General features: G+C 36.4%; 1 protein-coding gene across 1 annotated transcript in view; it reads right to left on the reverse strand.

The window, feature by feature from the left end:
- Window positions 1–14394, reverse strand: part of ADGRV1 (adhesion G protein-coupled receptor V1) — a 518581-nt gene that overhangs the window by 273918 nt on the left and 230269 nt on the right. The window contains exon 83 of the mRNA XM_038532347.1: window positions 6321–6421. Within this exon, the coding sequence (XP_038388275.1) occupies window positions 6321–6421 (101 nt within the window). The remainder of the gene's footprint in view (window positions 1–6320; window positions 6422–14394) is intronic.

The raw sequence follows: 14394 nt of genomic DNA on the forward strand, positions 1-14394 counted from the left end.
CTCCCTAATTCCAGCCTCTCGTCTACTTTAATCCATTTTTCATTTAATCCCTAATTGCCAGATTAATCCTTAAAAACACCCCTTTCATACTGCACCTTTTTGGACTGACTCCATCGGTGACTCCCCACGGTTCTCAGGCAATTTGAAACGGCCTCACCTGTACTCGGCGGATCTATTTCTTCATGCACAGGGGCAGGCCTCAGGTAAGTGGAATTCCCCAGGTCCATTACAACCTCCGTGCTTTTATTCTCACTGTTATCTATCCCCCTTCCTAGAATGTGCCACATTCTAAAACAACCAGGTCGATTCCATTTGCTCCATGAAGACTTTCAAACTGAGGCCCCCTGTTCACAGCTTATGGAGTTCTATATAGTACACTAGAGAAGAGATCTATGTACATACTTGGTTCTTACAACGAGGTTACTGTTTTAGACTTTTATTTACATACTTCCTGTGTGCATATCTTGCCTGGAATTTCCCATTGCATAATCTCAAAACTGTGTATATGGTAGATGAGTTCAAAGTGGTTGAGTTTATGGATGTATGATGCTCCTCACCTGTGATAAGTAAGATTTGCTCAAATTTTGATTCGTTTTGATTTCACTACTGGACAACTGAACCCAGTCATGAATGTGATACTATTTTGGCCATTAAGACACAAACAGATTAGTCAATTCAACTTAAATGCATATTCATATGTGTGTGCAGAACACTCTTCATTCTTGTTCACCAAATTAATCTCTACGTGAAGAAAAGGCACAATTAAAAACAGAATGTTTTTGTACAAAAGACAGAAATAGAAGGCTTCCATACTTAATACCATTTAAGTGGGGGCACTCTCAAGCTCTTTAGAGGAAAGAAGGAATTGGGGAGGGGCTGGCTACACTTTCTTTCTAGTGGCTTATTTTATGTCCAAAAACAACACTGAGAAATTCTTCCAACTATGAAATGCTATGAGAAAGACCGAAATAAAAGCCTAGTCTGCACTTTGAGTTGTACATAAGTTTGCTTGTCTAAGTACCTTTCCTTTTCTTAGTAACCTAGAGATTGGAGGAGGGGGCGGGGGCGGGGAGCAGGGAAGGGGAATTAAACAAGAAAAGAGCAACAGCAGAAGTCTTTCCTTCAAGAAGGCAAGACAAATGTTTGTTAGTAGTTTCAAAGACAATGGCACTTTAAATGAAAGTAAAAATTTAATTAACGGCAGTTCTTAAATACTTTTTCATAGTAGGGAAAATAGGTTGACAGTGTGTGTTTAGTAATGGTAACAGCAACGGCAGGAGAGGCAGCAATAGCAACAACCAGAAATGTGCTTGGGTCATAACATGGTCAACCTAACCTTCTAGCAAGCCCTGACCAGAAACCCGCCAGAGACCTACTGGGTTCAGTATCCGAATTTTAGTAGGATGCCAACACGGAAGTGTAAGAAACACTTTTTAAATCTATTTACATATGCACTAACACAAAATCATAAATGTTCTACTGAACAATGACCCTTTGTGTTTCTCAAGTACCCAATCCTCAAAACAAGATCTAGTTCTGACCCTTGTACTTAAACTCTTACACACTTTCCTTTAGTAACGAAAGCAGGAATAACATAGGATACCCTGGTGACCGAGTGATTGACCAAAACTTCCAACCAGTGTTCTGATTAGTTGACTGTTTCTGTCTCGCGCTGCTTTGAGTGATAAAAACATACTTGTTAGATACATGTTTTTGGAGTACACACACAAGGACTTTTCCGAGCTGGTGGTCTCAACAAAATAGTGCAAGCAGCCCGGAGAGAACCCGGGGTCTGCAGTAGCCAGAAGGAGCCTGTATTTGAGAGGTTACACATGGCTTCTGGCTTCATGCAATGATTCTGAGTCTCAAAGATGCTAGATATTCAAAGTAAAATGACACTGGCGGTAGATTAAAGCAGAACCTGCTGACAGGAATATGTGAGCAGCATTCTCCCTGGGAAACAACAGGACATGGGAGAAAGACACCCCCAGATGTTGCAGAATAATACTGGACAAACAAGGATAGGCCGACTTCAGCTAAGTACCAAAGAACAATCTTCTGAATTTTAAGGCAATTCCCTTGTCCTTTATTGAGGAGAAGGCTTAGATAGTTAAAACTCCTGCACATCCCATGGCCACCAAAAACTTAAATTTAAGTATTTAAAATTCTCAGATATTTAGTGTCTTCTGAATTCAGATAATGTACAGCCTGTCTGGCCAATTTAGTCATTTTCACATCCATTTTTTTTTTCTAGATAAATTTACCCTTCAGTTTCAAAATCTGTGCTTAAGCCATATAAACAAACAAAAAACAGAGGGAAAAAAACCCCCAAATATTTCCCTCTGTTAAGTTTACCAACCAGGGTAAATGCAGTTCTATCTTATCACCATGATTTCTATGAGAAAACTTCTGTTCTTTTTTTAGATTTGGAGAATTGCTTTTCCTAACAGAACCCCCAGAACTAAGAACCCTGAACTGCAAACTTGTTCTTTGTCCTAGCTGTTTACCAGCCTTATCAGGGCACACATGAGTTGGCAATGTGATTCTAAGATAAAAATTCCAAAGATATAATTAGATGTTTTTCCGAGAAATATCACCCAATGCCATGAAAATTTGTTTGCTGTTTTTCACTTCATACTTGGAGTGGTCTCACAATTTCTTGTCCTTTAGCAATTTTCTCCTGGGTAAGTGAGAAGTATTAACTTGGCACTGAAGAAAAATACATACTTTTGAAAATAAGCAATACTGAAAATACAGATCTTATCTCAAAACTTCTACCTGTGATATTTCAATGAACACATATTTCTGTATATATAGCACACTTATTAAAAGTCATCCACAGCAAAAATATAATGAGGAAGACATTATACTCCTGAATTTAACTGAAAGTGATAAATGACAGAAAGATATATTTTAAGCTAGTGATGTACAAGCTTTCTTAGAGAAGCCTACAAGTCTACTTAGCATAATTCTGAACAAAATGGGTAAAAAAAAACAATGGTAAGAAGCCACAAATGTACATTTGCTATGTGGCAGAAGAATAGTCTCTAGCCCAAAGAAGGGCTGTAAAAACATCTCTCAAGTTTTCTCCTGAACTCCACTTTTGCTAGACTGAAAAAAAAAACATTAAAAAAAATCTTCTACTGCCACCTGCTGGTAATTTATAATCAATAATTCTCAAAGATGCTAGAATGACAAACTTCAGATTAAAACAGAATCTTTTGACTTTTATTTTATTTTATTTTTATGATAGTCACACACACACACACACACACAGGCAGAGACACAGGCAGAGGGAGAAGCAGGCTCCATGCACCGGGAGCCCGACATGGGATTCAATCCCAGGTCTCCAGGATCGCGCCCTGGGCCAAAGGCAGGCGCCAAACCGCTGCGCCACCCAGGGATCCCAATCTTTTGACTTTTAAAACAAGGATAATCTTTGGATTTTTGTCTACTTCCCCCATTTATGGATTACATATATTTTATAATAAATTATGGATATATGTATATATAATATAAGTATACATTTTTACATAGGTTTCTAGTAGAGAAGTAAAGCCAGAAGCACATTTTTCTTGACTGTGGACTGCCCTGCTCATTGACCCTCAAAGCTCTGAAAGGAAGTCAGAGATGATCACATTTCCATTCTTTCCTTTCCCACAAAGGCCCTTCAACCTATTTAAGGTAAGCACTAAAGATTTAAAACTGAATGCTTTTGGCTGACCTGTGAGTAATTGCAACTCAAACGTTCTAGGGCCAGCTAGAGAAGTTTCATTCTTGTAGCCAAAAAATGACGAGCCAAAAGTGTGTTTCTGAAGATTTCTCAAGAGGAAACTCACACTCCAGGGATGTCAACATAACGTTGATGGAGGATTTTAAATGAGAGATCCGAGGTTGGAACTGGAATACCCCCACTGGCCGGATTCCCTAACTGGAGATATAAACACGATTTTAAAATGCAGAAAGGGCGGGCCCCAGTTCCTGTAGCTAGCTTCATTTCTTTTTTTGGAGAGTCTGAGAATTTTAAAAAGCCTTTGCTAAAAGATTTTCAGGGAAATAACCATTCTCTGTAATTTAGAGGGTATTTTAAAAATCAAAGTAGATAGTAGATAGGTACACCATTTTGAAGAAACAGTACTTTCTCTATCAACAATATACCAATTCCTCCTACCAAAATACACTATGGAAATGATTTTTTAGTTATTTCATGTCACAAGCCACACATTATAGAATATTTCATGCCACACTGCTTCATCTATTCTAAAAATAAACTGAAAAACATGGATTTGACTAACCTTCTCCTCTAAAATTAATGTTAAGTACAATGTGAATCAGAAGGCAATGTCCCAACATATAAATCCTGGGTCCTTCTTTCACATCCCTAGACATGAGCAAATTTGTCTGCTAGGACACTGAAGAGTTGTCTGTAATTCTACAGTGCTATAATTAAGACTTGTACAAATTCTGCTGCCAAAAAATCACCAGAGTGGGTGGCGAATGCAGCCAAGTAAACTCTAATTATGGAAGGCGGGTTTTCTAAGATCTTACATACAAGAAGCAAAGACAAGATCAGACAGCTAAGATAGGTTACCAAGGCAATATAAATAGCGTTGTCAAATTCAATGCAAGCCCCCTTTTGGTAACAGCTGTTACCTCCCATAGCTCATAGGTACTTTAAAAAACGCAATCTGGAATCCTCTGCTTGGAATCCAGCACTTAATTGTTCCCTCAAAAATAAAGTTCTGAAATTTACACGTGCCATTTTCACTCCTGGGACAAAAAATGTCAACAGGAGTCCAGTATCTCAGGTAGGTTTCCATTTTATATTTCAGCTCCTCCACTAGTATTATTTTAAAAACTTCTGTTCAGACTTCAATAAAATGCTTTTAGCACTCTGAAAGACGGTATGCAAATCCTAAGCGTACAGCACAATAAATTTACATAAATTGAACATATGCATGTAACCAGCAGGACCCAATCAAGAAATAGTATTTTTTGCACTCCAGAAGGGTCCCAACTACCTAGAAAAGGGAAGATTTTACTTTGTAAAATAAATACAAAGTTCTCTCAACAATAATATTGTATAGTGTGTTCCTACTGTCTGGATCTATAATTACAGCCTTCAAAGTGATTATGCTTTTTCCCCTTTGCTTATACAAACATCTGTGCTCACCTTTCCCTTATCAACAAACTACAAGAATTTCTCATTCAAGTCCCAACTCAGATATCATCTCCTCTATGAAGACTTCCTGGACCTTCACAGAAAAATAAATGAAGTCATCATCCACCTTCACAGGGTAGTTTGCAAATAGTCTAAGTTCAAGCTCATCACATTTATATATATCTCTACTGCTCTACACCATGAGGACCTCAGGGACAGAAAGGACATCTAATCTCATCTTTTGATCCGTCTCTGTGTTTTAAAATGTAAATTTCATGCTAATGAATATGTTTCTCATGTTATATTTTCCTCAATTAACACCTGAGTAGTTTTTCAGAAAAGAATGTTCTACCAAATTGTATTTTTTAATATAGTAAACAAAACAAAATACAGGTGACTCAAACTGTATGATTTTGAACTATGCGGGTCCACTTACATGTGGATCTTTTTTGGTAAGTACAGTATAGTACTGTAAATGTCTTTTCCTTGTGATTTTTTTTCCTTGTGATTTTTAAAAAAATAATATTATGTTTCCTCTAGCGTGCTTTAGTGTAGAAATGCAGTATTTAATATACATACACCATACAAAATACATGCTAATCAAATGTTTATGTGACCTGCAAGGCTTCCAGTTATCAGTAAATTATTAGTAGTTAAGTTTTAGGGGACTCAAAAGTTATATGCAGATTTTTGACTAAATGGGGAGTCAGTGCCCCAAATCCCATGTTCTAGGGTCAACTGTGTATTATCCAGATATTTTAAAATAGATATCATCTTAATGCTCCCCATCTAAAAGGATTTGTAACAGAGCATATTTCATTCCAACAGATTTAAAAATATGCTAATATTAATACATATAACACATTAGTAATATATTTAGCATATATGAGTTGAGAATATAATGCTTCGTGATAAGAAGCAGCTATTTTCTTGGAAGGGATGATATTAAGCTACTTCTAATTTACAAAATACACTTTTTAGGCCCTGAAATTCTCATTTCCTCTTACCACGGTCCTTCTCCATCCTGCTCTGCTACAAAACTAAACAAGCTTACTTCAACTAAGTTGAGATTCAACTTTACTTATACATGCAGTTCAAGGACCATCAAAGAAGAAACATGAACATCTTATGCAAGTTAGAAGCTCCTGAGCTCTCCTACCTGTGTACCTAAGCAGGCAGCCATCATGTGAGTCAGAAGTTTAGCTGCAAACATGGAATATCTGGCACAGAAGATATGGGAAAGAACAGCCAGGCAAAGACCTGTAGGAACAAAAAAGTCCACATGTGATTTTACAATCCATGAACAAACAGTAGTATAGCAACAATCTTTGGAACACCTGTAGTCTGCCTATACTGTCTTGCATGGTATCTCTGGAAACGATTATACTGCAAATTTAATCTACTCCATTTTACACAACATAGAAAATCTTCACAGTTGTCAACTAAAGCCAAAAGACAACTTTAATTTTCAAATAGCTACATATTCATTTCCTTAGTAAAAAGACTACCCATATTAAGCAAATTAATAATTTCATTAAGCTTCTGGCTTTCTGTGTTTCCATTAGACAAGTTTTACTCTTTAAGAAAAGAATCAAATTCCAATCTAATTTTCTAAGAACAGGTGGCTTGGCTAAATAGAGATATTTAGGGAGGTGAATAGGATTTTTTAGGCATAAAATTGTGAATGGTACGACCAAAACTCAGGCTTGGTAATTACTCCCTTTTTATCTAGAAGGAATAGTTATGTAATTACGACAGTGGTAATTATGAATTTTATGAGTTACCTTACGCTACTGGGTGCCAAAATCAGGAACAAAATGTGTTTTTCCTCCTGAGATTACTTTTAAAATAAGCATCTACATTTCTGAGTGAAGAAAACTCTTATTTTCTTTAAAGCTACTTGAATTCACCTCTTTATGCTACTTCAAGGCGATGATTAGAAACTCAGCACTAACACAAATCTTTTATCTTGCAATTCATATATATTTCTTTTAATACCATGTTTTAAATGTGGAGTGTATACATATTTTAATTTTTTAAGATTTACTTATTTCTTTTAGAGGAGAGAGAACAGAGAGGGAAAGAGGATTTCAAGCAGACTCCACACTGTGTGCAGAGCTTGACACAGAGATCGACCTTGAGATCATGACCAGAGCTGAAATCAAGAGTTGGCCACTTAACCAACTGTGCCACGCAGGCACCCTGAGTAAATACACATTTTAAAAATATTTCCTGTTCTAAAATTTAAATGTGCTGCAAATGGTAACCCATTTGCTTTTTCATGTAAGCCTTTTAAAAGCCTTTTAATCCCTCTCCTCCTTAACAGTTATTTTGTCTAAGAATTATCAAAACATAGCAATCGGTATGTATATGCTACTTTGCCATGTACTTTATATGTATTACACCTCACTTATCAAAGCCTCCTTGACAACAAACAGGAAACACTGCATTTATTCAACATTTGCTTTTTCATTATCTTCTCTGAAGCTACGGAACAAACTGCATTTGGCATAAGTGGATTGGGCATTTGCAAAATGCCCACATGGGGTCTATGATTAATGTTCTTTGCAACAATGACTCTCATAACTCCTTTTGGGAAAGGCTTTCGGTATGTTTAGATTTTAGTAAGTTAGATGAAGTTCCACACAGGAAGGGAGTCTTTGCATTAGTCAAGGCTTTTAGCCTAGAAATTTGGCCAAGAAATCTAAAGTAATCCATTTTTAGGAAGGCTGCTCTAGGGTGTTCTGGGACAGGTGTGCAGGTCTTGGGGCTGCCTCCAAAATCCACCCACACAGGTACAAAGAATATTGAGAAACTGCAGAGTCATGCCTGACTTTGTACCTTTACTTAGGTAGTATATAAATTACTGAAGCTGGGACACCTGGGTGGCTCAGTGGTTGCATGTCTGCCTTTGGGTCAGGGCATGATCCCAGAGTCCCGGGGTCGAGTCCCATATTTGGGCTCCCTGCATGCAGCCTTCTTCTCCCGCTGTCTATGTCTTTCCCTCTCTCTTTCTCTCTCTGCATCTCTCATGAATAAATAAATAAAATCCTTAAAAAATAAATAAATAAATTACTGAAGCTGATGCTGTGAACTTACCAGAACTTATACTTAATTTCCTGTGATGATCAAAGCTAGTTTAAACTCAAGGTTTAAGGTGTGTGCGTGTGTGTGTGCGTGTGTGTGTGTGTGTGTGATATACTGATTCAAAAGCAAGGCCTTGCAAATTTTTGTCAAAATAGGCCATGTGATCACAAATATGTGCTTTACTGTACATTTATTATGGTAGATGGTAGCAATGTGAGGCAAGGGAATTAGTGCTGGACAAAGAAATATACATGAGTCAACTTTTTTTTTCCTAGTTCACAAGAAGAGTTTATTCAAGGCCTTCTCCCTTAACTTAGTAATTCTCCATTATAGTCACATTTCACAAGATAAATTTAGTACAGTTAAACTTGACCAGCTCAAGAATATTTAATTAAGTATATAAGCTTCAATTAAAATGCTAGCATGACACCTGGTGGCGGTCCTGGATTCAAAGGCAGTGGCAGGAAAATGGGCTAGATTCTATTAGCCTATAACTATAATGCATGATAGTTCTCTGGATGCATTTTTTACTTAGGGGAAAAGGTGCTAAAAAACCTCAAGCAGTCTGTTCCCTAGCCTCAACTGGCCTTGGGAAGGATACTGAATACCTTAGATTTAAGAAATAAATATTTCAGTTTCTAATACTTCTGTTTTCTTAAAGATTTTATTTATTTATTTGACAGAGAGAGAGAGCGAGCACGCACAAGCAGGGGGAGCAGCAGATGTACTGACTTACAGAGGGAGAGGGAGAAGCAGACTCCCTGCTGAGCAAAGAGCTCCATGTGGGGCTTGACCTCAGGACCCTGGGATCATTACCTGACCTGAAGGCAGCTGCTTAATCAACTGAGCCACCCAAGCGCCCCTCTTTTATTTTCTTATCTGATATCAAATAGCTGCATTTAGCATACGTGATTTAAGTCCACAAGTCTGTTTTTTTTAAGTAGCAATACATTTTTTGGTTTAAATTCCTTTAATATAAATATGTAAATCACAGGGTACAAAATGTTATAACTATAATGTTTTTTTAAAAAAATAAAGTATAGGGCAGCCCAGATGGCTCAGTGGTTTAGCGCCACTTTCGGCCCAGGGCCTGATCCTGAAGACCTCGGATTGAGTTCCACATCAGGCTCCCTGCATACAGCCTGCTTCTCCCTCTGCCTGTGTCTCCTCCTCTCTCTCTCATGAATAAATAAATAAAATCTTTACAAAATAAATAAATAAAATAAAAATAAAGTATAAAAACTTCAGGTATTATCAGTAAAGGTGTACTCTAAAGTTTTTAAAAAATTGACTTGTTGGCAATTACGTAGAAACAACAAGCAGCTGACTGGATAATTTTCCTTTCCTTTTTTTTTTTTTTTTTTTTTTAAGTAGGTTCTACACCCAGCATGGAGCCCAATGCAGGGCCCAATCTCATGACCCTGAGATCAAGACCTGAGGTGAGTGAGATCAAGAGTCGGACACTGCCCTGACTGAACCACCCAGGTGCCCTCCCCTTTACTTTTTCCCCACATATAGTGTGGGTTACAGATTCAGTTGAAAAAGAACAATTATTTCACTAACACAAATGACTTTTCTGTATCATTAGAAAGTGAGGGGGAAGATAAATCACCCTTAACAAAACAACATGGATAATCTTTGACTTAAATAAGAAAAACTCTATGGAACTGCTAGATTCTTTTGCTATCATCAAACTGGACCAAAGATCTTAACTATCCATACAACATTTAAATATTTGTATGTGTATAAACATACATAATGTTTGTATATGAATATGCATATCCAATAAAATTATCTATTGGCATTCCTTAAGAATCAGATATGCTTTCCAAATTACCAGTTTATCCCTCTACTAACCAAATATTCATACTTTTTGCCATGAAATATCTGTAAAATGTTTGTAACTTTTGTACCTCCCTATGTATCTGTCTTCTCTACAAATAAATCTCAACCAAACCAAATGCTCATTATATATTATTAAATCAGTTATTAGGTTATTAGCTTCCTTTTTTTCTATTTTCCCACCTAATGCTAGCTGTAACTGTTAAACTTTTTTTGAACTTTTTGTTGCTCATCTCTATTGATTACCACATTTCTGTACCTCTCCTCTCAGCATGGTGCCTCTTGGTTACTGCTAAATAATAATAAGCTAAAGACAGGAAAACAAAATTGTCAGGACCTGAAAAGTTTTCTCTGCTGAAAATAAGTCAATATGAATCACCTTAGAGAACACAAGGTCTGTGTTGGGTGGGGGAAGGATTTCTTCCAGAGGGATGAGGTTGCCGGGAGACCAGCCTCCAGAGAATCAGTGTTGACTCTGAAAGATTCAACAGCCACACATGGCTATCTACATTTTAATTAATTAAAATTAAATAGAATGAAAACTTCAGTTCCTCACTTGTTCCAGTCATATTTCAATAATGAGGTGTGGATAGTAGCTACCACATTGGACAGGATGGAACATTTCGATCATTACAGCAAGATCTATTGGGAGAGTGCTGTATTAAACTATCCTGAGTGAAAGCAAAAAAAAAAAAAAAAAAAAGAGTATGCTGTATTTCAGAAAAATTCTTATTAAAAAATGCTAAAATGAGATAGTTTGGGAGTTCAAAGCATGATACTGACTTACACAGTCACAAGAATAGCTAATTATTGGGGGATGTCAATCAATAATGTATATTCATTCATGTATTAATTTAACAGCTAGTTATTGAGAAACTACTACACATCAGTGGCTGTGCTGAGCAATGGGGACACAATGTTCAAAAAGGTAGTTGCTTGCTGCTCTACTACTGCTTGTGTCTGTATTTCTAGTCGTAGCCTCTCTCGGACACGGACTGGTTTATGAAAGGTCAGAGGACATAATTCTAGGCAAACAGATGTATGGGAAAACATTCTGGGTGGTTTTCAGGAAAGTTTTCATTGCTCTTAAAACAGGATCCAAGTAAGTGCCTTTCCTCTGGCAGCCAAGATGCCGTCGTGTGACGCTGAGAGTTGTAGCCAGCTCAAGACCATGTAGGGGCAAGACAGAAAACAAAATCTTTGAGGAGAGCAAGACAGAAAAATGAGATGGGGGTCGGGCCACTAAGGTACTGAATGAATCAACCCTGAACTAGATTTGTTTAAGAAATGGGAGTTGTCTTCTGTTACTTGCAGCCAAGTGCATCCTAAATAATACACCAACATGTACAGAGAAATCCAACATTTTTATGCTATGTCAGAATTAAAACTAAGCTCTTTGACTTACTACTCACAGTTATCTCTTCAAATGACTTTGTTTGAAAAAAAATTCTAATATTTTTTTCTATTTTTCATGTTCATAATTACTCTCCCCCTTGATAGAATGAAGCTGTCTTGATATACCTTCCCCATAACCATAATGGTTATTTTAGGAAAATGATTACAGTGTAAACCTGATATTTTTGGAAGAATGTGACAAAAATTTTAGAAAAATCTCTTACTTTCAAAAAATAATTTGAAATGAATTGGTGGCATCTGGAAAAACTATCAGAATCTCAACTTGTAAAACATAAAAGTCATAACTAGAAGTCTTGCAGTTTAATAAACCTTGGACAAAAGAATAAGCAAGACTCAGAGGACTTTGGATTGTACTGATTTATTTATCCTGTAAGTCTTATTATCTAGCAATTTATAGACAATTATTTTCTGTTACCTAACTGTAAAACTGACATTGTGTTGACATGTATACACTTAGTAATCTGTCAAGTACATAAAGCCATCAGCCACTTAAAAGGGAAAGCTTTAGTTTGACTATTGTGTTAAATGATTTCTCACCATAAGAAAACAAAAAAAGAACAAATGAAATAGACGTGAGGTCTGTGGTCCATCTTTAAAATCTCAGCTTAAAAGAACATAAGAGACTCAGCAAGTGCTAAGTGCAGCAAGTGCATCACATAAGACCAAGCTCACATATTGATATTAAAACTGAAATGGATTATGGAATGCTACATGGTCTTGTTCAGATCACAAGGCTGTAGGAATTGTTCTGAAAGTCAAAATCATTCTGGTTCCAACCCAATTGTCTAAGTATAGTATCAACAGTTACAGAAAGCAGGGTAGGCTTCTTCGACAATATCTCCAGAAAGTACTGTGTACCTCAAACCATGCATAGGTTCTGTAATAATTACACTGTAAGATTATGACATTGTGGCATTATCATTTAAAGTTATTTTAAGTTGCATTTCTTTCAAGTCACTTTTGACAGTGAGTTTTATAGTGTTATATCAAGTGCACAGTTATGTTTTAATTGTCCTCTCTTTCTATCTTTTTAGCTTCAAAGTATAACCTTTGTCTAATTTCTTAAAATTTGGTAAACTTGTTTACAATTTTAAAAGCCACAGAGATAAGGACGACGCCTGGGTGGCTCAGTGGTTGAGCGTCTGTTTGGCTCAGGGCATGATCCTGGGATCCTGGGATCAAGTCCGGTATTGGGCTCCCTGCAGGGAGCCTACTTCCCCCTCTGGCTATGTCTCTGCCTCTCTCCGTGTCTCTCATGAATAAATAAAATCTTTAAAAAATAAAAAGCCACAGATATACCCTCATATTTCATCTTTCTAAGCTGAGAAATAATTAAACTTTTTGGCCTGTACGCCCATTTCACATACTTTGATCATTTTAGTTGTTCTGCTCTAGTATAGTAACCAGACCTATAAACTAGAACTGGAATGGAGACACCGTAATCTGTTCTGATTTAAATAAAAAGGTTTACTTTGTGCCTAATTGTACATTGCCACTTTTCATGAAAAGAGCTGGTCAGACTGCTTCCAAATTCAGATGGACATTTGTTGTGATCTGACATAAATTATAAAATGTGTATGTAAGGGGTGCCTGGCTGGCTTAGTCAGTAGAGCATGCAGCTCTTGGTCTTAGATTTGTGAGTTCAAGCCCCACATTGGGTGTGGAGCCTATTAAAATAAAAAATAAATAAATAAATGAAATGTGTATGTAAGATACATAAAATTCTCATCTCTAGCTCCTCAGGCCTATTAGAGGGATGGACAATTATCTTCCCATGAGAGTGGAAACTGAGATACAAACACAGGACTTTATGTCTCCTACTAATCTACAGACCATGCAATGTACACTACAATATGTCATGGACGGAGGTGGAATAAACCCAGTATTTGAAATGTAACTCTAAGTTAAAAGTAATAAAGGCAGATACTGATATTTACATGTTGATTTTGCAAAACAGATATATTCATTAACAATTCTTCCAAGAAAATATGTTTCAATCCTACTAGTCCTCTATAGAATCAAGACATTATCTCTTTAGTTTTTAAAACTTTGTTTTGATGTTCAGTATTTAGAACAACCAAGGGATTTTTGTGAGTCACAGCAGCACTTGGGTTTATGTCTCTATGGAAATACATAAAATTATACCTAGATTTTACTGCAACATTTTACCTTTTGGATTTATGTCTATGAGATTTTTGTAAATATATTAGCATTGAAATAAAATATGATGTCTTTATATGATTTTGGAACTATGTAGACCAAGAAGAATCTATCAAGCAAGAAAGGTTATCCTTATAAAAGATTCTATAAAGAATAAGAAATTACTAATTGGGTGACGGGCACTGAGGGGGGCACTTGATGGGATGAGCACTGGGTGTTATGCTATATGTTGGCAAATCAAACTCCAATAAAAATAAATAAATAAAGTATTAACTTTTGCTATTGAATCTGTTAGGTTTAAAATTAAGATAAATTAAGAGAAACGTATAATCTTATAAAAAGAAATTACAGTGAAAAGATTTTAAATAACTAGGATAAAAAATAATAATTAATTACTTGTGTCTACTGCCACAAAAGTTTCATAATAAAGATTATTAGAGAGGATGTTTGCACATCAAATAAAAAAAGACACAAATGCAGCGATAATCACATTTACAGACAAAACATTATTAAAGCAGGATACTGGAAATGTCTGAGCTAGTACATTTACCACCCTGTTATAATAATACAATTTAAAATCATTTATTATGGGTGGAGAAACTGAGGCATAGAGAAACTAAATAATTTGCTCCAGGTCCCACACCTAGCCACTGGCAGAACCAAGATTTGAACCCAGGCAACCTGGCTCCAGAGGTACCCTAGACGCAGTTCTCTGTATAGCTCATTGT

Source organism: Canis lupus, chromosome 3, assembly GCF_011100685.1.
Source record: "Canis lupus familiaris isolate Mischka breed German Shepherd chromosome 3, alternate assembly UU_Cfam_GSD_1.0, whole genome shotgun sequence".
NCBI classification, from domain to species: Eukaryota; Metazoa; Chordata; class Mammalia; order Carnivora; family Canidae; genus Canis; species Canis lupus.